General features: G+C 40.3%; 1 protein-coding gene across 2 annotated transcripts in view; it reads right to left on the bottom strand.

Annotated features, from left to right (window-relative positions):
- The window catches only part of spock1 (SPARC (osteonectin), cwcv and kazal like domains proteoglycan 1), a 105,278-nt gene that overhangs the window by 7,155 nt on the left and 70,742 nt on the right, over nucleotides 1-27,381 (bottom strand). For both annotated transcript variants that reach the window (XM_069170538.1, XM_069170537.1), the window contains exons 5-7: nucleotides 19,198-19,312; nucleotides 15,351-15,483; nucleotides 10,297-10,417 (exon numbers count right to left, since the gene is read on the bottom strand). In XM_069170538.1, the coding sequence (XP_069026639.1) occupies nucleotides 10,297-10,417; nucleotides 15,351-15,483; nucleotides 19,198-19,312 (369 nt within the window). The remainder of the gene's footprint in view (nucleotides 1-10,296; nucleotides 10,418-15,350; nucleotides 15,484-19,197; nucleotides 19,313-27,381) is intronic.

The raw sequence follows: 27,381 nt of genomic DNA, 5'->3' as shown, positions 1-27,381 counted from the left end.
GTGTCTCTGTCTGTCAATCTCCGTCTTCCCTTTCTCTTTCTCTCCTGCAAGTGATTGACATATTTTTTTTCTCATTCTGTTTCTTTTGAGAGCTTGATAAATGTGCCTGGAGGACAAGAGCCATTCTGCACGTCGCACCAAGCCTGCCAATCCAAACGCTCCGGCTTTGTCGTGGAGGATAGAATATGCAGAAGGGTGTTGTTAAACTTTTGTGTAGCACTCTTATTCCTGGATTGAGGCAGTTTCTTGCAAACTATGCAAAGGTTTTGAGTGTTCATAGAGTTACGTCTAAACACATATCACAAGGATTTTCCCTCTGAGAATAACTTCTAATTCTTGGATATAAATTTAGAAATCATAAAAAACAAGGAAAAACTCACTAACACCCAAATGCACTGATATTTCATCTCATCCAATATCTTCCTTTGCTTCACACACACACACACACACACACACACACACACACACACACACACACACACACACACACACACACACACACACACACACACTCTCTCTCTCTCTCTCTCTCTCTCTCTTCTGCTAGAGAGAACAGAGCAGATTGGTCACTGTGTGAAGACCTGAATCATGCTATGCTGTCAGCAGATCAAGACGTCTGCCGCATGACATCAAAGGAGGTACATGTACTTGAGCATGTCACACACACAAGCACAACACACACACACACACACACACACACACACACACACACACACACACACACACACACTGGAATCAGCGGGAAAATTTTAAGCAGGTATTTATTGTTTTGTCGAGTCATCCTCCCTCGTCCTGTTGATGAATCAAGTCCTGCATCCGTGCATGTACGCTAAGACAAGCATGCACACGTGGAGCCACACACAGTTATATTTAGCGATTCTGCAGCTGCACCTACAAAACAGTGGATGCCCCAGGTAAGAGATAGGCGCTGAGCAGAGGACAAATAACATTTTATCTGGCTGGCTATCCGCGTGACATTACCTCTGGAATAGGTGGTCTGTGTGTGTGATATAATCCTTCAGGACTAGACAGATAACATTTCAGAGTGCTCTTCATTTCCACGGTCTGGAGCAGAGAAAGAGAGAGCAAAATACCAACAGCTAGACATCATCTGTCTTCACCTCCTATATAAAATTCTCCTGAAGGCAGAGGTGCAGTCTTAAGCATTACTAAACACACACCTCTGGAAGCTTTATCCCTCTGTTCATTTATATAACTGAACTTCCTCCCCACATCAGCCTTTCCTTTCATTGTCTTACTTTCTGCTCCCTATCATTGCCCTTTCAATCAATCCTTGCTTTTGTGAGTCTTTTGTTACCTTTAAGGACTTCTTGCTCATTTTCTTCACTTGCTTGTTAATTTCCCATTTCTCTCCCTCCTCTAATGCCGAGATCCAATTGAAGCCACTTATCACACCAGGTCACACCAAACCCAGTCTCTGTCTCAGACTTAGAAGACAACTTTCATATGTCCCCCTCTCCTATTTCTTTCTCGCACCTAAATTGCTGTGAGTGCTTCATTTCCCATTTCTCTCCTTGCACATCCCCCTACAGATGCCAAAGATTTAAGTATTTCTCTCTCTCCTTTTAAAACCTTTGATATCCCATCCCTCTATCCCTCTCTCCTTCTTATTCCACTTTTTCTTCTTCTGACTCCACTGCTCTTCCCATCTTTTTCTCTCGAGTCTCTTGGACTTTGCTCTATGGCCCAGAGTGAATTTCAATGGAACCCTCTTGTCTTTTTTTTTTTTCTCTGCGTGACCGAAATAGTTTTGGACAGGTTGGTTCGCCACTGCTGCCTGTGTTCGCAGTCCTTTTGTTGGGCATTGAGTCAGAAAAGTGAAGCTGAAAATATTCACACACTCAAGGACACAACACAGAGATAAAATGGCCTGTTGCACATACGACAATAAGTGTTTAATGAAAGAAAACCAGTGCATCAACATTTGAAGGAAAGCTTTTTTTTTTTTTTTTTATGTCTGTTTGCTGTGAGGTTCTACTTCCTTCTTTTCTCTTCACAAAATATGTATTTTGCCTTTGGGTGCCCCTTTTTGTAAATTAAATCTCAGTCTCATAGTTCCAGTTTTTGCTTTTTCCTTTCAATTAATCTTTATATTGACAGGATACATAAAACCATTATGCATGTTTAGTTTAGTTATTTCCCAACAGGGAGTGACAGCAAAATTTGACAGAAAACCTGACACAGGAAAAAAAGAAACAGCCGGGACACTACTGAACCTAGTTAGCTACTACTATGTATTTAGAACAGATGTGTGATGATAACCGCCTCTTCAACAGTCAAACTGAGTGATACTTTCTCACTTCTTTAAATTATGATACTGGTGATTCCTTAAACCAAACAACTGGAACCTGATTTGTCCCAGTGGTGACACTCATGTGCACAGAAGTAGAGATACATTTGCCACAGCTCCTCTTCCAACGCATTGAATATGGTGTGACGGTGAACTTTTACCCCGGATGTAGTAGCAGTAGACAACCAGACAGACAGACATGCAGGCGGTATTGTGAAGCCATCAATTAGAGCTGTGGATCAAATATCAAACACTGAATCAGGGCTTGGAATTACTTCCTTATCCCTCTTTCTCCCTCCCTCCCTCCAAACACTTCCTCACTCCCGCTGTCTTTCATGTCTGCGAACTTAGATCAGCAGAATCTGGCAGCCAGAAAAAAACAACAAGCCACCAGTTTTTCACAGACACAAACTACCTGCTGTATGTGGAGAGAAACGCTAAACTGAGATAAACCCATTTGAAAGAAATAAGCACAATCAAATTTTTTTTCTGTCTATTAGACAAAAAAATATAATATAAAACACAAAAATACAAAACTCTGTACAAGCACACCCACTTACAAAGAAATTAAAACACTAACAAAAAACAATCCGTTAACTTCAGCATGAGAGAAATTAGCTTTGTAGTTGATTAGAATAGACAATGTGACGTTGCTAAACAGTTATGAGGTGGCGTTATCAATGGAATCATTAGTGAAATTAGAGAGAGTGTAATTTTTGTTTTTTAGGGTATAAATTAATGTTTATTAGCATTGAACATTGGTGATGATGATGTCCTTAGAAATTGTGAATAATATTGGATCTAATAGTATATGTGTCATGTCTGTGTATTTAGATTAGACTTGAGGTATAACTCTGCTATGATTTCCATTTTAGCTGCATATTGTGGCTGAGGGTAAAGAGTTTTAAAGTACCTTCGTTGCGAGCTATCACAGCCGCTGCTGCTGCTCTAGCTGCAAACAGTGCTGGCCAGAAGGTGAAATCGGCGGGACAACAATAGCTGACCTTTACCTCTTTCTTTTCACCTTACGGAATATCTCTCTGACACCTTCCCCACATCCCACCGGGGAGGTTTCCCTCACAGATTGAAAACCACTTAATAAAATGATGAGAATCATGCTTTTAGTTGAATAATGAAAAACAACAGTATCTCATCTCATGCTTTGAGCTGTTGTTGATTTGTTTAATGAGCCACAAACCGCTAAAAGGTAGCTTGGCTTTAATTATTCTGGTAATACAACACCGGCTACGATAGAATGATCAGTCATTTGTTTCGATGTCAGATGTGCTCATTAACTAAATTAAAAGAAAAAGCACAAACCAAAAGAAAGTCAAATAAACCCTTTAAAAGTGTTTTAAATCCTAACACCTGCAGTCACATGCAACGATGATGTATGCAATTGCAACAGGCCTGTTCTTTTGTAACTAACCAATGCTTAAAATGTTTCTTTTGCAATGAACACTCTTAAGCCAAAGACGAGGCAAATCATCGAACCAAAACTGCATCATTCCCAGTCACACCAAAACATTTGAAAGCGTCAGTTTAATTACCTCATCTTGTCCATCTTTTATACTTCCTTGTTTTCTTTTAGTTTGCTAAAAAAAAAAAAAATGCAACACTCTTTCACCACCACCAGATGCTGTGGTTGCCATTAGGAGGTGATTGAGTACAACCTTTCCAAATTACATATGGTGTCAATCCCTCCAGGCTGGTTTAGGTCAGATTAATGTGTCCTCCAGACTTTCTAATGTGTAACTCCAAACATCAGGAGACTTCAGGCCTTGAGTTCCTCCATGGGTCTCCTTTATCATCTATAAATAATTAATTAAGTTTGTCATATATATAAGAGGAGGAGTGGCTCCGAATCCAGACAGAGGAAAGGTGGGTGGTAGTCACCTTGAGAAATCAGGGACATGGTCTGATCAGATCAAGATGAAAAGCAAATGGAGAAAGAGAGAGGAGAGATGGGAGGCAGTGGAGGGAGATGACACTTCTTAACAAGGTAACACAAGGAGAAAGAAAGGAATTTTGACAGTCAGATAGAAGATATGAGTTAGATAGAAGGTCAGATTCATTAAAAAGATACAAGGCTATGTTTGATTTTCTTTGCCCCAAGCTATCAGCTTTTCAGAACGATCTCACTGACAGTGAGTTAAGGTTAGCCCAGATAATGATCAGTAATACACTGTGTGCACAGGCAGGGAGACAGATAGAAGTGAGACCAGCACAAAGAGAGAGAACAGGTTAATGTTTTAACCTTAAGAGTAATACTATTTTTACAAAGAGATATTCTTTTATACAACTTATTCAAAATTGAGCATTTTGGCTACGTTCACTCCAACAACATTTACAAAAAGGCAGGACACAGATGATGTGGGGTGAGTGTGTGTGTGTGTGTGTGTATGTATGTGTATACAACTGTAGTTAAGTAAGCTGAATAAGACGAACCATATCAAAAAGGAATTAGTTGTTTAATGCTAATTATTACTTTGTTCTATTCAACGTGCACAATATTAGGACCCTGGAATTAAAGAAGCTAAATGGAACTCAGCCATCACTTTATTGATTATATATACCTGTGTGTACTCCCTTTAACCTCTGGATAAGTGCAGGCATCTATAACCACTTGGTTGAATTTGCATTCAGGCGATGTTAATGGAATGGGGAGAATAGAAAAATTCCTGTTATTACAAATTTGCAGTTATTTATGCATTAGCTACTCCACTGAGGTCAATTCTACTGCTATCCTCGTACCAAACGACAACCAACAGTGACGTCACCCATTGGTCTGAGAACTGCCGTTATGAAGCCTTGAATTCAGGTTTTGACCGTTGCCATCTTGCTAATTTGGAGCCAGAAGTGACCATCTTTAGACAAGCTAGGGAGGAGCGAGCAGTCAGCCTGACTCGATCTGATTGGGAACCCGAGGACACTATGCCCCGCCCACTGATAGTGCAAACTTGACTGCACCGCAGGCCTGTCAATGAAATGGGCACGCCCCCCAAAATGCCAGTTTTTGAGGACAAAAATCCAATTAATGACGGGATTATTTTCAGATGGACCACCAGAAAACGAATAAGGAGAGACTTTAACAAACAACGCCATAATGAACCGTGGACAAAATTAGTTGACTGTATTTCATGAGAGAAGTTGAATCGGAGTCTATGGAGCTGGCTCTCTGTGTTTTTTTACTTTCAGGCACTTTCGCTCTGCCCTCCCTTTTCAGACCCAGAAGTTATGTCCAATTAAATATACAGTCTAAGCCTTGTACTGATAGAAAGCTTAAATACTTTTGCTATGTTATGTTTTCAGAGCAGTTCCAGAAACCGGATATAAACAAACAGCACAGCTGCTCCTTACATTCATATTAGTGTTAATATTGGATTTATTAATATAATTAATTAAAGGTGGCTTTGCAGCCATTTGACCAGTAGTCTGTTGACACCTCTAATTGACTAATTGTCACGGCATACTATTATCACCAAGTGCGACATACCGTAGCCTTCACGTGTGTCATTTTTTTCTATCTGCTTGTAATTCAGGCCTGAAGAATGTGCTGTGGTTAAAAAACAATGACTGCTGAGGGAAAAAAGGATGCAGACACTTGTCTCTGTTGCCAAAGTTGTCAGCCAAACCTTCCACATGACACCCTCCACAAGAGGTTTTGCATCAATTTAACAGCAAGACAGCTTGTCAGGAAAACACAAACATGGATTGTTCGAACAAATGAATGATCCAGCTTTTATTTTATATATAGTGATGAGAGTGTAAACAAGATGTACTAAAAATGCTCTACAGGCACTCTTCACACTGGTCAGCACTCTGGAAACAGTCCCTGAGCAATTGGCATGTGTGAGGAGAGGATAGGAAGTGTGGAGGCAGAAGAGAGGAGAACACAATCTGTCCTCCTGGGTGCTCTCTGTGGACCTGAGACAGAAATGCCAGGAAAATTTTAATTTGGCGAGGGGATTTAGCCCGTTCAGCCTTGAACGTCTCTCTTTGTTTTCTCAATGTCTTTGTTTGACACAAGTTGACAGAAAATTAACTATTTCTACTCACTGACCGTAACCAGCACTGACGTAAGCCTTTACTCATGACCAACTGTGGATCTCTTTGTGCCAGCTCGAGTCATTGTTTTACATTTTAGGTGATGATGTTCAGCATCACAGCCGTGCTGCCTCTGGGGTGACGACAGATCAGATTACATTAGTGCCTCTGTGTGAATTTGTTGATGAACAGACAAACAGCAGCGATTGATTCCTGGGCACATCAAGATTAAATGCCCATTAAGAGAAATCTTAATGAGTCATTAAAATATAGATTACAGGCAAATGAACAATTAACACATACAATTAACCTGCAATTATGGCCTATAAGCGTTGACATTTTTTCAGAATTTTCTGCTCTGAACAGGGTTTTTGCCTACATCTTTGTAGATGTTTATATCATTCATTTGTGCCAAACAGACACTAATTTGGCCCAATGTTAAAGCAACTCTCCTTGCGACATTCGATGATTCATCTGTTTTACTGAATAAAGGTGCATCAAACGCTGAGAATGACAAAAAAGCGGAGGTGGAACTTAAAACTACCACAAAATGATGGACTAGTGACTTGAGACACAAAATAAATAAGCAACAAATAGAGATGGGAGAGGGAGGAGTAAGAAGAACAAATGTACATGTTCCACACAGGCCAGCTACCACTCAATGAAAAATAAAGATTATTAGTGTGGTCGAGGCAAGGGTACTCAAAAAGATTATATTTGAGTCTGTCACTCTTCCTGCCTTATCAAAAAAGAAATAAAAAAAAAAAATCATCCTGCAAATAAAAACTAAACTGCAGCAAACACTTGTCATCTACAACTCATGTTCAAAATAGATGGAGTGAGCTGCCGAGAGACAGAGTCACCGATAAAAGCTGTTGATGCCTTTACATAGGTCAAGGACATGCAACATATTCCCATTGAAGTTATGGTATGTGATTTTACTTATTTGGCTACCGGTGTGCCCGAGTGCCTCAGTTTTAAGACAATTTATGTTTCAGTTGTACAGTCTGAGAGCATAAACCTGATTTGATTTGATTTGTCAAAAGAATAACTAACTACCTGTTCCAGTTGCTCTGAAGCTTCACATCAGAAGGCTTAGTGTAAGTTTTCAATTGGACCACGGATTTGAAAAGCAAATCAGCTTTGTAATAAAATATATAAGGCGCTGTGGTGTCCTTCAGTTAAAAAAAAAAAAAAAAAAAAAAAAAAAAAATCGCTGCCCTTTAGTATTTAGTATTTGATAGTCCAAATTCTGTGTATGAATATTTTACAATGGTGCTCTCAAAAATTCCAACCACACACCCAAAAAAAAAAGGTGTGCATGGCATGCAGACTGCTTCCTGCTAACAAACCCTGCAATGCAAAGCTTCAGTTATTTTTTTGATATGAAAATTAAAGCTGTGCTTCATTACACCCGTCTGAAAAAAAGACAATTACTATTGAGAGTCTGAAACCTAAATTCTCTTCTCACTACAGAGAAAATAATGAGAGCCGTGAGGGGTGATTTGAACACAGATTTAATCAGTGAAATCAATACAGGCCTTTTCAAAAAGACCTCATTGATTAAGGATCGGCAAGAAGGCAACAAAGGGAGTTACATTTTGTGACATGTATGGTTCAGTGTTGATTTAACAAAAATAAATAATCAATAATTTATGTTTTTATGCCTTCTTGTGTACCGTGTTGCCACTGATATAAATATGTTTAATACTTAAACTCACCTGAGCAGTCTGACTTGATCCATCATTAATAAACTGTACAAACTACAAGTAATAATAATGTAGATGAATATGTCAGAGCTCAGTGAGCTCTCTGGCCTCAGTAATGCCTGTGAGGATGTGACAACATGCTATATGTGGAAGTCTGAAAAACTCCTCCATATGATTACGCCAGCTCAATTTACTGCCACTTTGATGAGCTTAGCACTCTGCAGCTTATTTCCTCTTACGTCAGCTCACCATTACATTTATACCATCTGTCCTCAGCACTGATGTGTTTCCACACACAAACATAAATATTTCACGGTAAACTTTTGCTTTTAAATTAAGCTCTCATGATTCCACAAAGATAATATTATTTTATGAATCTCACTCATCTTAATTATGTCCTTTTTAATCACCCTTTTTTCTGAACAAATTTGAACTACACTGTATATGTATGTAGGCCTCTGTTTATTTATGTCAGCTGTGATAAATTTATATTTGCCAGTAATCCCAAAATTAATTGCGATACTATTGATAAAACCACCAAAAATAAACATAGCATCCTATTAGGATAATTGACGATTATAACCACATAATACATCAAAAGACTATACAATTACATTTAACTAGTTCATGCCATCTGTCATTCTTCCAGTGTCTGAATCTCCAGTGTCACAGAAACATAAAAAACAAACCAACACAGCAGCCCTGTTTACTGTTAAAGTGACGCTTACAGGTGCAGGTGTTGTGTGAACTGGGATATTTACTAGTCTGGTACAAATGTTCAAACCCAGATTGAACCCGTAGCTGTCAGTAAACACAGAGGAGTGATTGCACATATCGAACTGCTGCAATCTTTTGACTGTTACCATAGGAACACAATCTGACACTTACACAGTGTTTTCTTCACCCACTGCCATTCCCATCTGTTTGCCATTTTTGTGTTGCTGATCTAATGAGAGAGTCTATAAAGGTTGAGAGACGACAAACACATGTTTCACTCATCCCTGAAACATTTGGACCTGCTATCTGATGGATGGCGTCTGGACATGCTGTGCTCAAAAGTACAGTTCATGAAAAGGAGAAGACAAAGCCAGAGAGGAAGACAGTTCAATCAAAAATAAGAACAGGAAAAAGACTAAGAGAAGTCAGAGAAGAGAGTCAAAGCAAACTGTAAAAACTTGGATGTTAACATTGTCCAAGATCTTCACACAAAGTCATCCACTCTGTTCACTCCCAGAGCTGAGCTCTCAGCAAACCAAACACATAATTATAGTATATAGTTGAGCAAAGAAAAGGGGGAATTAATTAGACAGCAGTCAAGTTGGTGAAACACTTCTATGTAACCGCATCACACTCTGTTCCCTCCATCATTCAGGCTTAAACTAATGGAGGAGTGTAAGATAAAGAGAGGACTGTCATTAATTAGCGCACTCCTTTTGTATTAGAAGCACCTAATGAACCTCGGGATCCTTATAAAGGTTTCTTAATAAGAGAGTGATTAGAGGAGATCTGTAAGAGCATAATATGCATGTTGTTGTGTGTGTTGTGTGTACAATGGGTGGATGGATGGATGGATGAACAGATAAATAGACTGACAGACAGACAGGCAGACAGACAGAGAATAACAATAAACAAAGTAAAACCATCCCACCACTCCCCCCTTTTTTGAGAGTGGAAGTCTGTAACGATAACAATCCATCCTTTTCAGTGCTGCTTTCCATTAGATTGCATTTCTCCCTGAGAATCTCTCCATCCGTCTGCTGAAATCCTATTTTCATGACAAACAATAAGACACACACACTCACTCCATCACTGATCCCTGCAGCTGTCAGAAAATGGGTGAGGGCGACCGGATAGGAGAGGAGAGAAAATAACATGAGTAAGGGATGACAGGAAAGGAATGGAAACACCGTGAATCGCCAGAGAGTTTGAGGGATTACCAGTGAAAGTGTTTTTGTGAGTGTGTGGTGTGAGTCACAGTGGTGTGTTTCTGAATCTGAAAACTGCAAAAATACAGATCATCTTCTTCACTCATCCCTTTCCCTAGTCACTCCACTGTCCCTCTACCAAACTGTAGAATCTACATGTATACAGCCTTTAAAGCGCACATCAAATGAAACAGAGAAACAAAGATGACAAACAACAGGTACAACGTAATTTGACCTAAATTCACAGATGTGACTGTGTTTCTAACTGGAGGGATGGATAGGTAAATAGGCATTCACTACTCACAAGCCTTCTCAGTATTGTGTGGTGATTTGCTGAGATCCTGACCAGGCAAGCAGGGACACAGTCCATCACACTTCACTGAGATCGTCTTCCCAGACAGGCAGCTCTGGAGCTCCAACTTACACTGTAATAAAAATCACACCAAAAACATGTGTACTTGATGCTTAATTTCACAAACATGACAGCTGTGAACTCCAAAAGAAAAAAGGCACACTTGACTGACTTTACACAGGCAGATCAGTCAATCAATATTTTGACCCCACCAGGTATTCTGGGCCAAAATATGACCCTCTTCCTTTCCTGGCACTTTAACCTGGCAGCTGACCGAACTGAGAGACAGGATCATGTCATCACAGCTACCTTTCTGCAGTCCACAAACAACTGTGGAGTTTGGAAGAGTGGGCAATCACCTGGCGTGGAAGATGTGATGAAGAGCTGCTGTTGAGTTGTACTATAGGGTAAGTGTAGGTTTAAGTTTTTTGTATAATACGACTAAAGCGAAGATAAGGGGGAATGACGAATTCTGGGGACTTCATTTAGAGGATGTACAGAGCAGGTATGTTGTAGCTGCGCCTATGACTGCTCCAAGTATGGCGTTATAACACAACAAAAACTTGGACTTGAATATTGAACTTTCTTTGTTGAGCTGATTAAGGGAAAGATTTGCTGAGGCAGGATCGGTCATTTATCTTCGATGAACAGATGTGTCCATTAGGCAGCACATGTAGACACACCATTAGACACAGAGATGCCCAGTGACATTCTATTATCCACTGCAGTACAAATCTAATGCAATGCAAAAAGCAAGATGGAGCTACTTCTGGATGCAATTTAACAGTACAAATCTCATTTCAGGTAAGTGAGGGGTAAGAAATTGTTTGGACAAGTTGGGGGGAAAAAAATCCAATTACAAGACCTTTCCAAGGGGAATAATGAAAACTGAAATGAGTTATGTAAATTCTGTTTGCGAGATGATGACGACAGGATTTGTCAGTTTGAGACCATGACTGTGCATAAACATCTATACATATATCATGCCTCACACAGGCTTAGCCTTATCCCGGCATTGCTTTCATTTCCCATGTTTGAATTCAAATACGTCATTTCCTCCGTGTCACCTCTCTGATAGCGCTGCTAATGTTGCTTAATGAAATTTGTTGACAGAGGAACAGGGCTCTGTCCTCCTCTCAACATATTGAATTAGCTGTCTGGGGAGGGAGAAATAGAGAGAGAGAGAGAGAGAGAGAGAGAGAGAGAGAGAGAGAGAGAGAGAGAGAGAGAGAGTCAAGGAAATGGATGACCTCCCCCAGTCACTGTCAGCACACTGAGAGGCCCCATGAATCTTTATGTTTGTCTCTCTCTGGGGGTTAATGTGGTTTTGATGTAACAGTATTTTAACACCTGACTGTTGGATAAAAATAGGAGGAGAGATGAGAGCAGAAGGGGAGGAGAGGGAAGGGGGGGTAGAGGAGGAGGAGGAGCAGAAGTCGAGAGGAGAGGAGAGGAGAGGAGGAGTAGAAGGGGAGGGGACAGAGGGGAGAGGAGGTGAGGAGAGGAGAAGAGGAGTAGAAGGGGAGGGGACAGAGGGGAGGGGAGAGGAGGAGAGGAGAAGAGGAGTAGAAGAGGAGGGGACAGAGGGGAGAGGAGAGGAGAGGAGAGGAGAGGAGAGGAGAGGAGAGGAGAGGAGAGGAGAGGAGAGGAGAGGAGAGGAGGAGTAGAAGGGGAGGGGACAGAGGGGAAGGGAGAGGAGGAGAGGAGAGGAGAAGAGGAGTAGAAGGGGAGGGGACAGAGGGGAGAGGAGAGGAGAGGAGAGGAGAGGAGAGGAGAGGAGAGGAGAGGAGAGGAGAGGAGAGGAGAGGAGAGGAGAATGGATGATTTAAGAGGAAGGGAGTAATGGATTTAACTTAGTGGGCTGAAGCCTCTCAGGAGATAAGAGCACTGTCCTCTTAATAGGATATTGAGTGTGTGAGAGAGAGTGTGTGTGGTTATGATGAGGGAGGCATGTAATGTAATAATAAAACATGAATAAGCTTGAGACCAGCAGCTCACTGGTGAGCGGAGTTTAAGTTGGGCCACAGGGACCCATCACTCCACCAGCTAACTGAACCCCTCCACCTAAATTACCACAGAGCAGACGGATTTCCCACTCCTCCTGCTCCTTTTGTTCTTCCTCTTGTTTCTCCTTCAACACTTACCCTCCTCAGCACAGCCTCAGCTCACAGGCAGGTAGGCCATTAAGAAGTCCTTCATCGTGACTTCCTCACACACAAGGAGTATAATCAGTTTGTCATACTTCTGGGTTGGAGGTTTAAACCTGCATTTAAAATGTGTCCTTATACGTGTGACAAAGCCCTCTCTAGTTACCATAGTAATTTTGAGACAAGTAAAGAGGGAGGTCAAGTGGCGGGAACATAAAGTGACAAAGTCAGTGTAAGGTGGAGGTCTATGTAGGGGAATGGGTCAACAAAACAATGGATACACCGGAGACAGTCAGTCAGTATGAAGGCATTTTTGTGTCTTTATTATGCAAGCAAAACAAAAAAAACAGTTTTGAAAGCAAATTTCTCGCACTGCAATTAAAAATCAAGTTTGTAAGTAAAAATATATAATCTGAGAATTAAATTATTTACAGTTTTTGTTAGTTTTGGTCACAGAATTACGAATTTTGCTTATGAAACTAGACTTTTTGGCTGCAAATTGAAAACCTTTGCTCAAGTTAAAAACCTTTGGTCCCATTTTTACTTGTGACCAAAGGTTTTTTAACTTGAGCAAAGGTTTTCAACCTACGAGTTGAGTTGGATGTACTGGGCTCGACATACCCTGGAGACGGAGTTTCTATTGGTGGATTGACTGAGACCCATACAGCATCGCTGCAGACACACAACTCGCTGCCTCCGACAGCAGAGGACTGTGTGTTGAGCTACATTATAGGTCTGCTAACGTTATATCACTCTTTTCTAGTGAAACGCTTTACAACGTGACAGCACGGCTTTCACTTCGGTTATATTTCACGTTGTCAATGCCGGCGCCGTGCTGATCCCGTTAGCAGTATATGGTGGTAGGCTGCCCGTATGTCCACCGGCACGTACCGCCTCCGACGTAGTTAAAGTTAACAAGATTACAAACGTAGTTTTCCACAAGTTGTGAAGATCCTTTCAGTGACATGTGCCACTCGTTTTCCACCGGCGCAAACTTTTCCTAAAAGCAGTTAATTATACAGACACGCTGCATCTTCTCAGTTTATATATTTTTACTGACAAACCTAATTTTTGATTGCAGTGCAAGAAATTTTCTATAAAAACAGTAATCTTTTGCTTGCATAATCAAAAAATACCTTCATAATTCAGCACTGTTATTTTCAGCATGATTGTCATGACTGTTTCCCAATAATATTTTAACCTTGAAAAAAAAGTATCAATCGCCATGTCATAAAAGATGTATTTTTCAATTTATTTTTCACGGTGCTGTTCTGGAAAACGGTGGACTGCTCCCTCTGGTTGGGGACAAGGTGCCTACCCCACGTGAGGGACTTTAAGTATGTCGGGGTTTTGTTCACGATTGAGGGTAGGATGGAGTGGGAGATTGACAGGCAGATTTTGGCAGCGTCAGCATTAAAACCATTTTGGTTGTTTTGGTAAAGAGGGAGCTTGGTCAAAAGGCAAAGCTTTCAATTTACCAGTCAAGTCTCCGTTACGACCCTCGCCTATGGTCGGGAGCTTTGGTTGGAGATCGGAAGAATGAGAACGCAGTTACAAGCAGCTGAAATGAGTTTCCTCCGCAGGGTGGCGTGGCTCAGCTTTAGTGACAGAGTAGGGAGCTCCAACATCTGGACGGAGCTTGAAATAGAGCTGCTACCTCTTCACGTCAAAAGGAGTCATGCCTTTTGGGTGCCAACCTCTGGAGGTTTTCCAGGCACGCCCAAATAGAAAAGAGACGCAGAGGCAGACCCAGAACATGCTGGAGGTATTACATATCTCATCTGGCCTGGGAATGCCTTGGGATTCCCCAGGATGAGCTGGAAAATGTTGACGAGGAGAGGGAAGTCTCTGCAAACTTGCTCAACCTGCTGCCACTGCAACCCGACCCCGGATAAGCGGAAGAAATGGATGCATTACAGTGCGTTGTAACAGTTTTGAAAGTAGCAGACAAATGGTGTAGTCCTCAGTAGTGGACTCGGGGAAACACGTCTATCTTTTATTCTAGAGGGTTTTGGACAAATAACGCATTGTATTGTTTAATTTGGTTGTTGTGATCATAAATGTCTTGAAGTTTCTTAGTTTCCTGAGAGCTGAGCTGAGTTACATGACTGATATTTGAATGTCCATTAAGCTTCTAAGCACAGCAAACATGACCGCAGTTGAACTCCTTTGATAAACAGTTTATTTTTACATATTGTGTCTCCTCTGACACTATTATAGATTTAAGGAACGTCCCTGGAATTGATACTTTTTAATATTTTTAATACTTTTTAACCAATCACAAAGGTTGAACCATGACTGTCTTTTCTCCTCTATTATGACTTTGGGGTTTGTGGCTATGCATGATTTTATACATTGCAAAAGGAGATTGTGAGCAGCAGTTAGTGGCTTGAAAAAGGGTGAGATTATAGTGGACGATGGGGGTTAGAGAGCTTTTCCAACTTGATTTTTTAGCTAATGTAAAGACCTTTGACAGCTGTCCCTGTTCTTTGTCATTTGTCCAAAAGACCAAGAGAATAATTCAGTGAATATCAACACAGTAAAATAGTAAAATGGGTCAGCACGGAGGAAGGAAATTAGAGAGAATTGGAGGGGAAAAGAATGACAAGGCAGGCACAAAACAAGAAAGCAGAGGAATGAAAAGGGGACAACAAATGAGGACAATTAAATTACAATCCATCCATGTCCAATGTTTACATCATGAATTATACTGTGTACTTCATCAGCTCTTCAAATGCTGGTGTTCATAGTGTCCTGCTCTTGCTTTTATGGTTGAAAACAAGCTAAACTATTGATAAATGATGTTCACTGAGAAAATGAGAGCAGAAAATGATGTTAAATGGAAAAGGGACATCTCACCATTGAGGAGTAGGTGTGACCATCAGAGCCACATACAGGAGTTGACTGCAGGGCCGAGCAGAACCTACATTTCCCATGAGCACCAGCGTCAAGCCTGTGTTTGTGGCCTACACTGCCTTTCCTTGGCTTCACACTGGGAAAGAGAGAAACAGAGACAGACTTAAATTTTAGAAAGTTGTGAGTCTGAAATTTGACAGAATTTAACACAAAAAAGACAAAGTCGCCTGCACATACATGAAAACACAACACAAACAAATAATACAGAACTAGAAGCCAAAATATTTGTAGCATATCCAGTATACTGTGTTGCATAATACATGTGCAGGGGAAAATTGCTGTAATAACTTTTTAGGCATAAATATTATCCAGTTCTTCACGAGGCTGAAGGTGTTTCTAGTGGTCGGGGTCAGATGAAGCAGATCCTGATTGGACCAAGGAGGCCTTTTTCAATAACGTGTAATTACGTTTGATTCAAATCTCGCAGCAATTTTTTTGTCTAAGTGCTCTCACTGCCTCCTGATCCATGTAGAGATGGAATTAAAGCCGAACCAACTCTACAGAGAAAGGAATGTAACGACAACAAATGAAGGAAAGCGAACAGTCATTCATCTTTTCTATAAATAAAACAAATTAAAGAAAATCTAACACCTGATGTTGTGACAGGTGTCTTCGAGGAACGCACAACAGGAAAGAAAATCTAAAAACATCCTGCATACTAGAATTTATCAATGATGTTTCCATCTGCTCAACAGTACAGTATATATAGAAGAGATTAAAACACATAAATGCTGGCTAAATCACCCAATCACAGGTCTGATGAAACTTTATGAAAAAGAAACTCCTTTAGCAAACACTCAAAATCTGTCCCATCTACAACTTTGTGTTCGATGAGCATCAGTTTTATTGGATGAATTCCTTAAAAGTCTTCACTACATATATTATATGAGCCTGGACAGACAGGGACGTGAACTGCACGTTGACTAGTTAGCATTTTAATTACAAGCAGTAGTCTTTTTTATCCATTTAGCTAAAGTTTGGTCTGTCATTTTTTAAATTCTTTGATCTTTTGATATTAGACATATACAGTAGATATTATTATTTATTTCCTAATCTTTTGATGTTTTAAAGAAGAAAAAAAAAACCTTCTATGTCTAATTACAGTACCTGGATGGGACAGATGTTTGAGAATACAATCACCACAGTTTCAACGTGGACACCCAAGATTAGTGTCGCCAATTCAGTGTCTGACCATTTGTGTGAAATGTTGTGGTAATTAGCAAATTAATTCTTGAGTTATGTTTTGTGAGATCACAGTGAGCTTGACCTTTAACCTTTGACAACCAAATAAATTCATCCTTTAGCCCAAGTGAATGCTCTTGCCTAATTTGAAGAAATTCCCTTAAGGCATTCCTGAGATATTGTTTTGATGACTGTCGCCAGATCAGAGCCCCAAAAGCTTTTTGTTTTGTTTTGTTCTTTTAAAAACCACACAAACCAAGAAAACAATACAAATAAAATAGAAAAATTACTCATGGGCATAGTGATACAGGCATAACAAAACATGTAAGTCTGATAAGTCAGCAACATTACAGAATCACTAGAAAGAGTTCATCATTCAGTCTCTTGGGCGACATCTACGCTCTGTAAAACTACAACATTGAAATCCCAGGCAGCATGTCAGCCACAATCCTGTTGTTATAGAAGTCTGACACTCATTGAAAGCTGAGTAAAAATGCACACCACCCTGATAAAACTGTTATCTGCTAGGAAGTAGAGTGAAACCGGTTCATGCCTCCCCTCATCTATATTCTCCTGTTCTCCTATAGCCCTACTGTTTGCTATAAATGCAGTGAAGCTCAAGCATGTGTTCAAGTTAATAGTTAGTTTTAAGGGGTTGGATTTGTCCAGGAAATTTCTGTGTGCATGACAAATATTCATGGAGTGAGGCAGCCAGAGAGAAAAGTAGGAGGAAGATCTATAGATACATTCATCTCAGTGATGTCTCTCTCACCCTCATATACCACTGTACTTCAGCCCCATGTGGAGCGTTTCCATGGTGCTCTAATCTGGAGCATTTCCGATTTGACTGTATTGCAACATCCTCACAGCAGGACAGAGGTGCACACAAATTAACACTGTGAGCCTTCGTAATGGCTTTTGAATTACAACTTTGTGCTAATGTAGATGTCAAAGCCTGCAGCTGAATATTATCACCCAATGAGAGAAGTCAGTTCTGTGCAAAACTCCTGGGACTTTTGTATTAACAGCTGCTTAGTAGAGAATTAAATTAATTTGTCATTTGTAATACAGGAGTGTGTACAGGGCACTTTCAAGCAGTGACTACATCTATAACATGCTACACAAAGTGTACGTCAACTGTGTTGCATAGTATCTGTTTACAAATATCTTGAGAGTTACAAAGTTTGGATTTGCCCTTTGGGAGGACACTGAATCCATGTTATGCTAATTACTGCAACTAATTTAACTCACGTAGATAACAAAAATATCATGGTCCAAAGCTTCAGTGAGTGATGCTTCTGTGAAAATACAGATTCCAGGTGAATAATTTGACATATTAAGCAACAAATAAGACTTGTAATTGAAGCAACAGAAAGAAAAGGATTAAAGCCAACATTCTTGGGAGCTTAATGACTTGAGGAAATCAATTAAAACAAGACAGCGACAAGAAAACATCCCGATGCCTTTTTGGAGAGACGCTTCTTGAACTGAAAAATTGAAAAACTTTAAAATTGTCAATGGTTGAAAACACAAACAAATTGGGTGGTGACAGAGCAAACAGATAGTGTGATTACAATTAACTGGTGGTGAGGATATCCATGTGGATGCCTGTCACTGAGGCACGCTGGATTCTTACACGGTGCAAACACACAAAACACAAAACGATACTTTAATTCATGCTGTTGCTGCTTGTAATTTGTTGAACCTGCCCTGAAGGCATTTGGGATATTGAAGTTTAACTTGTCACGGGAGATCTGAATTATTGGTGTTTACTTCAACTGAATACTTCCATATGGGGAGAGGAAAATCATTGCATTAAAGCAACCAACACACTGATTTTGTTCTTCTTTTGGAGATGCAGAGTTGACCATTATTTTGCGTTTGACGCCCTCTTTACTGCTGAAAAAGACATATCAAGCATTGTGTTGCTGTCTTGACACTTCATGACTTCTACTACTTCTACTTTTATGAGAATTGCTTGTAAAATGTATTTTAAAGTGTTGAGTTTCAGAGGTCCGTAACAGACCATGTTGATTTACTTCCATTTGTGGTGTCAGAAAGCCATCAGCTGTAAAACATGATTAAATATAATGACTTATCATGGAGTGTGCTCTATGCCTGTAATTGGTCTTGATTGTACTATTTAAACAGCACTGCCGCTTCCAAATTCATCTCTATTTTCTGATCTGTGACTGACTCCACACATGCATAACTTCAATATTTGAGATAACATACTGTGCATAAATATTTTGTTCGTACCTTTAGCAAACAAAAGAATATGTATTACTTGCACATTGCCGAGACAACATACAAACCCGCCCCAACTTAATTCCTTACTTGATGCAATGAGAATGATTTATAGTAATTTCCATCATTTGTCACCTTCATTAAACGTGCTTGCTCAGTCTGTGGTAAAGAGATACGTTATCACTTTACATACTTTTACTATACTAGTGGGATTTAATGAGGTCATTTTAAATAGAAAAAATGAAACTTATGGTAGAAAATGCATTAATTTAGAAATGATTTATATTATTACAGCAATGAGGAAGTGAAGCAAATGTTAACAAAATTGGGGGTTAAAAAATGACACATCACTGGCTCTTACCTGTGGGTTGGTTGCTTGCGATTGGTGCAGATGGCTGTCTGGTAATCATGGCTGACACAGACCTTGTGAGGAGGACAGCGCACCTTCAGACATGGATCCTTGGTTGCATCTGGGCCTAAGGCGAGAAAGCGGGGACAAACTTCATGTCTGAAGTGCAAAAAATAAGTTAGCAAAAAACCTGCGGAGCAGGAGATTCAGCACAATGTAGTGCTGAAGTTGAAAGTTGATGCAGCAAAACATCAAGCTGTTCTTTTGGTTTTACAGCTGGCAGACTCCAATGTTCTACTAACTGAAGCAGGCAGAAAAATAATGAGTTGGAGGGAAAGAGGGAGAGGAAGAATGGTAAAAGGTATGAAGTAAACGTTGACTTTTTTTCTAAGTTGTGAGCTGCTTAATGAGGACTATTCTCTCTGAACGTCAACCCCATCTTCCTCCAAATCAATCTCCAGTATGACATTATCGCTGTGGCAGCCAAGCACAGCTGGCTGGTACCCAAGATGACAAAAGATCAAAGCAGCTCATTGACTCTGAGCAATGTGTCATTTCACACTAGGCTAACAGCACAAACCCACTTTCATTTGACAGACCGCATAACAGGACGTGGACGAGGTGAAAGAGACCGTGGCAGTAAAAGACAGAGGAGAGCTTTCGGTCCAAATGGAGTGAGAGACAGACCAACATCTGTTATTCGACTCTGGACTGGTGGTCATGGTGATCCTGTCAATTACATAGTCTGTACTAGATAGCCATTAAAGAAATATGAAAGCCCTTTTGATGAACAAAACCAACGAGAAAGATACAGCTAATAAACTGAGATCACAGACAAAGAGGGTTTTAAACCACATGCAGAGACCACATGCCGTCACCATGGTGCAGACTAAAAATAATTTAAAATCCCAAGTTAATTAAAACTGAGTACACAGTGTGTAGATCAAAGACCTGCCTTATGTACAAGTCATTACCATGTGGCTACTAACATCATAAAATGAGAGTGGCCTTGTCTCCATTAGAGGCCTAATGGGTTGTGTTTGAGCCACAGCTGGTGTCTGACGCGAACATCAACCAGTTTCTGACCTGATCACACACACTGCGCTGCTGTTTACAGACCAGTTTATCAGCGTTAAATCAGCCACAGACTCAGACATGATGGGATTTTTTTTTTTTTACCTTCTCTTCGCTTGTAGGGATTGCTGTAATCTAGACCATCGTCTATGAGAAAGAATGAAACAACTACATCTATAAATTGTAGACATATGTTACTCTGAATATATCTGGAGCTGTCAGAGTATGGAAGAGCTTGGTTTATCTTTGAGGAAAAGGAACTAACCAAACACTAAAGATGGTGAAGCTTAGATAGTCCCAAAAAGAAATTCATAGTACACTGCACACATCTGTCACAACTGAACAACGGACTTTTAAAAAAAAAATTTTTTTTTACAATCTGCGAAACAAATGCACAGATGCAAAACACATTTACAAGCCTGCCGTGCCCTCTCATATTCTCCAGAAGGCGGAGAGATAATATGTCAATCTCCCTCCTGATAGCTGTCTCTTGTGCAGTGGGTTTCTATTGCCTGCTGATTCGGCCCTGTTCTCACCTGCATCTATCAGAGCTGAAGGAAAACCCATCTTTTTTCACTTAGCTGGAAAACGGCATTACCATGGCGAGGGAATTAGAGGGAACGAGGAGATAGTGCGGGAGGAAGGATCGAGGGACTAAAGAAGGATCATGGGAATAAAGGAGGATCGTATCTGGTTAAAAGAGGATAGGAGGACAATTTGGGATTATTGTGTGACCTCAGACAAATTGGAAATGAGACACACACGTACAACTGAACAAGTCACCTGTACATTCAAATGTGCACAGTATCACGTATGGAACGTTTACGCAGATAACTTTCTCATAAACAATAAAATGTTTTAATTTGTGGAGACAGTGATGCTCTGAATGTAAAATCGTTTTTCAGCTGATGTGCTTTGAATAGTCATGGTTTATAGGTAGAGCCTAGAGAAGACAAGAAAAGAGGGGAAGGAGAGGAAAAGTGAGGAGAGACAAGTGGAGGAGAGAGGAAAAATAAGCAGTGGAGAGGTGATGGGCAGAAAGGGGGGAAAAAAAGAAGAGAAAAGGAGATGAAAAAGAAAATGAGAGAAAAGTGAGGAGAGGGGAAACTGATGAGGAGGAGGCAGGGATGAGAAGCGAGCGAAAGAGTGGTGGGTAAAAGAGAGTTTTATCCATCTATTTAAAGCTTGAGTGAGCAGCATTGGTGGTTAAACCAGCCAATCAATTGTAATGCCGGAGCACTGCAGCACACACTGGCCACCTCTCTTTCACTTTCTCAATACGAGTCTCTCGTGCTTTTATTCCCCTCTCATTTTTCTAATCTTAAGGATGACTTTATTCTCATTGGTGTGTGTGTATGTGTGTGTGTGTGAGTGTGAATAAGTCAATATGCATGAGCAATATAACTTGACATAACTTGGTGCATATCAATTCATTCCACAGTGCCAAGTAAAACCCCTTTGCACAGTCTAAACCACATTTTTCGCTTGAAAATGTTATTGATTTATGTAAATGAAAAAAGGTCGTCGGCTGCTGAAAAGATTTGACCAAACTAACAAGTGTAAAGGATTTGTGCCTAGTGTGTGTGTGTGTGAGCATGAAGTAAATATTATGATTCTTCATAGGACAACTGTGAATACACTGTGCTTTTAAATGAAAAGGAAAAAAAAGAAAAGAAAGAAAGAAAATGTGTTTGTGAAGCAGAGCAACAGTTCTACACAAAGACAGAACTACAAATTTGGCCAGTGCCCTTTGCCATATGTAAGGATGAGTGAGTATCCCGGGCGGCAGAGTTATCATTGTGTAGGGATGAGACAGATGGAAGAGCTGTCAGAGATGTGGCTGAGGGCAGCGAGGGCACAGGACGCCAGCAGATCATTAACAAATGGACACAAGCGTCCTTTATTTGAATTCAAGCTTCACACATTTATTTGATGCTGGCTTGAATGTAAACACTATTTTGTGGAGTAAAATGTTACATTTTATTTGCATTGTGTTGTATTTGTATTTATAAATGCACTAATACATTTTTGGTGCTGTATCTACAGCTGTATGAACAGGTTGTTTTTTTTATATTAAAATGAAGGGTTCAAAAGGTAAAGTTGTGGCCCTCTAATTGCCAATCTGACTTTTAGTATCTATTGACTTGAACACTGCATGGGTGTTGAACACCTCACTGCAGTATTGCTGCATGCTTTGAACGCACTGCTGTTGCTGCAAACCAGCATCAGCACAGCTACCATCTGGTCAGATCTGCTTTTATATACTGTGGGGGGGGGGGGGGGGGGGGATCAATATACTTCTTGGTTGGTAGCTCATGCTCAGAGAGCACAGTACATAAAAGAAAACATATTCCCGACTGAAATCAAATGTTGGGCTGCATCTTTGTAAGAAAAATAAGCTTCATCTGACTGAGCATGGAGATGAAAGTTATCTTCTTCAAGCGATGTCCATATGCAAATATCTGTAAGCTCTCTGTGTACATGTAAAGCATTATGTAAATGTTTTGTCTTAGAAGCACATGTTTTTTTTTCTGCTAACTGTGGTTTTAATAAATGTCTCACAGGTCCCGGTTCAAGAGCTCTTATCATTATACTCAAATCCAAGCTGTAATAAGGTTGTGCCTCTGTGTGTGTGAGAGACAGAGTGTTACCACATATGATCTGTCTGCCCTCGCTATACAGTCCTTGCAACGGTTAAATGAAAATAACTTTTGAGTTTGGAATGAAAAATTCTCCGTTCTCCTTCATGGCAGATTCGTGACCTGCCAGTGTGTTATTCTGAGCATATCCCACAATGTGTCTCTTTCTATCTAATCCTTCACACTTTATCCATTTACTGCAGCAGAAAGTTATAGCTGAAGGGGATAATATCATCATTTAGAGTAATTGTAGACAGGATACACAGTCATTCAATAACAGTCAGTCATTTTTATGATTGTTTGTTTAGATGAATACTCCTTATGGGATGCCGTAGAGGAATTACAGTGAAGACTTTGTGATGCCCACGGTCATGCTTTTCGTTTACAGTAATTGAATCAGTGTTAAGTGTGTTGAAGAGTCACAGCGTTGTTACATTCATGCAACCTGCAAACGTGGCAGTTTGTTGTCCTTTACGACAAAAATCTTCGTTAAAAAGTTCCCGGAGGATCTAACTCTGAACCTATCTTTCCGCCATTTAATTGCCCCAACACTTCCAAGCAGGTTCCCGGCAGAGAAGCACATTATACTCGTGGTGGTAAAATTTTATTACTACCATAGTTGACGGTAAATTGCCCTACTCATTCACTTTTTGTCTTCTCAGGATTTTTTTGTACCGCTTTTTTTTTTTTTTTAACCATAATGTTCCTTTAGAGACAGGAAAAAGTGGCTAGAGAAGAGGACTCTTCCTGTGCCCTCTAATACTGGATGGATGCCAGGATGAAGTAAAGTGATTGGATAATAAAGAAAGTCAGAGTCCAATAGCAGAGGCCGCATTGTCAACTTGCCCTGTCAGAGAGAAGACAGTGACCTCAAATTAATTGCTCCTGAGCTGGGCATGGGTCAGTGTGGTATTTTAGTAACCTGTGTGTAGGAGTGTGTGTGCTCCTTTATCCACACTGTGCTCCATTGCTCTCCATTGTTTGCTCTCCCCAGCTACTTTTCCTGATAGCAAATAAACAAGTCTGAAATTAACTAAAGAGCTCCAACAACCGTTCCCAAGGGACAAATTCATAACTGTTAGTCGAAAAAATGAGCATCACTTTCAGGCTTTGATAAACTAATTAAAAAGGTGTTTCTTCTCTTTCACCTGGGGGGCTACGGAGAAAAACAAGAAATGGAGATAGACAGAGCTAAAAGACAAACAGATCAGGAGGAGATTAAAATCTCCTTCTCTCCCTGCTTTGTGAACGCTCCTCAGGGTCTCAGTGTTTAGCCTGACAGAGCCACTAGAACGAAGGATGTCAGAGAGGAATGATAGAGGGATGAAAGCACTGAGAAGGCCTCTGGGAGGACGCAGTGATAGAGCAGATTCAGCATCCAGAAAATTAATTATTGAAAACACGAGCAAATCACATTATTGTGGATGTAACTGAGGAATGGAGAAGATAAACAGCCTGTTCGAGTTTGAATGTCAGAGAAGAAACCACAGTGGCTTTCGGGAGAAAAATATCTGGAGGGAGAGGCTATTGACTATCACTTATTAGCTGAATATTCATCACATGTCACACAACCATTATACACACAACAGCACATGCACACTCACACTTTATTGTGAAAAGCCCTGCAAGAAGATGCTTTGTGAAGCTGTTGCTCGCAGCAAAGCAATTTTAAAAAGGACACTATGAAAGCAAACAATCAAAGAGCCTTTGAAGACAGCTTCAAAGCCAAGGAGAGAGATGCATTTAAGGACAACTTGCGTACGAAAGGACATTATATTCAGGTGGAAGTTGCTAATTGTCACGGTCTAAACAAAACTATACATAACCTCTTCTGCTTGAAGTGGGTTTCCAGTTCTAATCATCTGGAAGAACAGAGAGTAGAAATGAAATAGAATATGCAAACACATTTCTTGGTTGGAAAGAACACACACATTTCCAGTGTGTGAACTATGGTTAATTCGATTCTGAAATCTCCAGCTGTGTCCACCATTGCAAACAAAAAAGGAGTAAGTCCGAATAACAGCCAGTTAAATTACACTGTAGCATCCTCACTGTGTTTATCAGGTCAGAGTTTGCGGTATACAAAGGATTTCTCTTCACAGCATGTTACTGTTGGGCTCCCTAAAAGTCAACATTAAATTTGTACAGTATACAGCGTACATTTCAGGGGAATACGAGACCTACAACTTTAGCTTCATTTTGCTGTGTCATCATAACTGAGAGTTTAGGCAGGAATCGGAGGCAAAGTTTTGCTTTGTGTTATAGCAAATACAGCATATAATATGCCGGACTGTTTTTGCAGCCTCCAATCAGCCGATGAACAAAACTTTACCGGTGTTAGCTGTAAGCTAGCTAATACTGAATGTCTGAACTGTCTATGTGGGAGTGTGTTTATTTTCAGCTAGGAGCAGCAAGTATAATATTTACCGTATTTTCTGTTATATGCCGATATTATTCATTCTGCATCCGCGATTACACAAGCGTCCGCTGTGGTCTGTGACGTAAACTGGATGTAGACGTACAAGATCTGTGCGAACATTTTGTTCACTTCCAATTTCTTGTGACCACACTGATTTGTCCATGCAGCCACTACGCTAACTGAGCACCAAGTGCATATGCACTGGACAACCAAAATGGACGGTCAATTTGCAGAAAGGCTGAGTGAAGACGTCTGTCGGTACGCTCATCTCTGTGATTCATCTTCACAGAAAGACAATCAAATGTGCAATAATCGGTGGAGGAAAGCTTCTCAGAGTTTGGGGAACTTCTCCCTGTAAACGTCGCTCCACTGTGCGGAATACATCCTCCAGAAAATAGTGTATACAGAACTACTACACGTACCCTGTGTCCACAGCTATCCCCAAGGAGTATATTCAGGTCCTTAGTTTACCGTTTCAGCGTGCTACAGTTTTTTCTTAATTAGCACTAAGGACAAAGTACAACCAATACTGGTGGTATTTTGTCAAAATCCACAGTATTGGATAAATTAAAATTTGGACCTGATGATTGTCGATGAAAAGACATGGGGTCACTTAGTTAACAACTGGTCCCGAAGGGACCAATGAATGTCCAATTAATACAATGTTGAGACATTTCAATTTGTCCTTTTGGGAGTCTGAACATTTGTACCAAAATCCGTGCCAATCTATCCAGTAGTTGTATTTCAGCATGACCCAAGTGGTGGACCAACAGGCCAGCTGTTCCCACATCCCAAACACATTTACAAGTACAGACCTTAAGGTCACTTAAATGTGCATCAAGATCCTGTTGGTAATATAGTGAAATATTATTTGCATAACTTCTTCTTTTGTATTATATTCAAAATAATACAAAAGAAGAAGTGATTAAAGGCAGAGTATTTTTGGCTGGTTGATGGTGGCAGGTCAAAAGTGAATTGCTAACAGCTGTACAGGAAGGGAGGGTTTTCCTTTAACTCACTCTAGAGTGTTTTTATTCTTTAACTTTTTTTTTTTATTTTTTTTTTTAATGCTTGTGCAATGTCAAGTGAGCTCTTTTCTTCCGCTTTTAAAAAGATCCCCAAGGCACTTAAATGACCATGTGTTGCTGCCAGGCGAGTAGTCTGTGTCAGTTCGACCTTTCGTCGATTTCAGGTGAGGTCACAATGAAAGATCACAAGCTTGACTTGCAGCATGATTCTTTGTTTCATTGACAGTGATTTCTTCATCTTTTTCCTCTATCTATTCTCTCTCTCTTTCTCACACACACACACACACACACACACACACACACACACACACACACAAACACAAACACAAACACGGACAGATCTGACCTCTTGCCTTACCCTTCAGTGTCAGAGATAATTAAATGTTTTTGCACTGTCCCAGACAGTGGCATTCATTAATCTGAAGTTGAAGAGTGTGTGTCTGTGTGTGTGTGTGTGTGTGTGTGTGTGTGTGTGTGTGTGTGTGTGTGTGTGTGTAAGCATGAATGAGCTCAAGTATATCAGAGCTTTGTTTCTCCTCTACCTCCATCTGCAGTAATACTGTGTTATTAACTCGTTTACACCATTTTATTAATGTTACCCAAAAAAAATTACAAACAAAAGTTAAAATACCAAAGCTGTCTGTGTCCATTTAAAACAATTTTTTTTTTAATAAGTTTAAAAACTACTTTCAATATGCGCTCTATCTAAAAGACAAAGCCTGTGTCACAAACCCGCTTTGAAGTATCCTTCACAAAGTGCCAGAACCACACGTCGTCCCCAGTTATCTCATTTGACCCTGGATGTACCTCTCCCAATTCTTAACCCCCACGTCGTGAGATAACATGTGAACTGGGTTGTAATGATATATCTCATCTTACGTTGGTGAAGTGAAATAAGGGACTTCTTTCATACAGTTTGAATCAAATTGTGCTAAACGTGGGCCCTCATGACACCCCCTCCTCATGACACCTCCTCCTCATGACACCCCCTCCTCATGACACCCCTCCTCATGACACCCCCTCATCATGACACCCT

This window comes from Embiotoca jacksoni, unplaced genomic scaffold (genome assembly GCF_022577435.1).
Source record: "Embiotoca jacksoni isolate LCO1_2020_lvr unplaced genomic scaffold, fEmbJac1.0.p SCAF_5, whole genome shotgun sequence".
NCBI lineage: Eukaryota > Metazoa > Chordata > Actinopteri > Embiotocidae > Embiotoca > Embiotoca jacksoni.
This window is presented reverse-complemented; position numbering and strand designations above follow the sequence as displayed.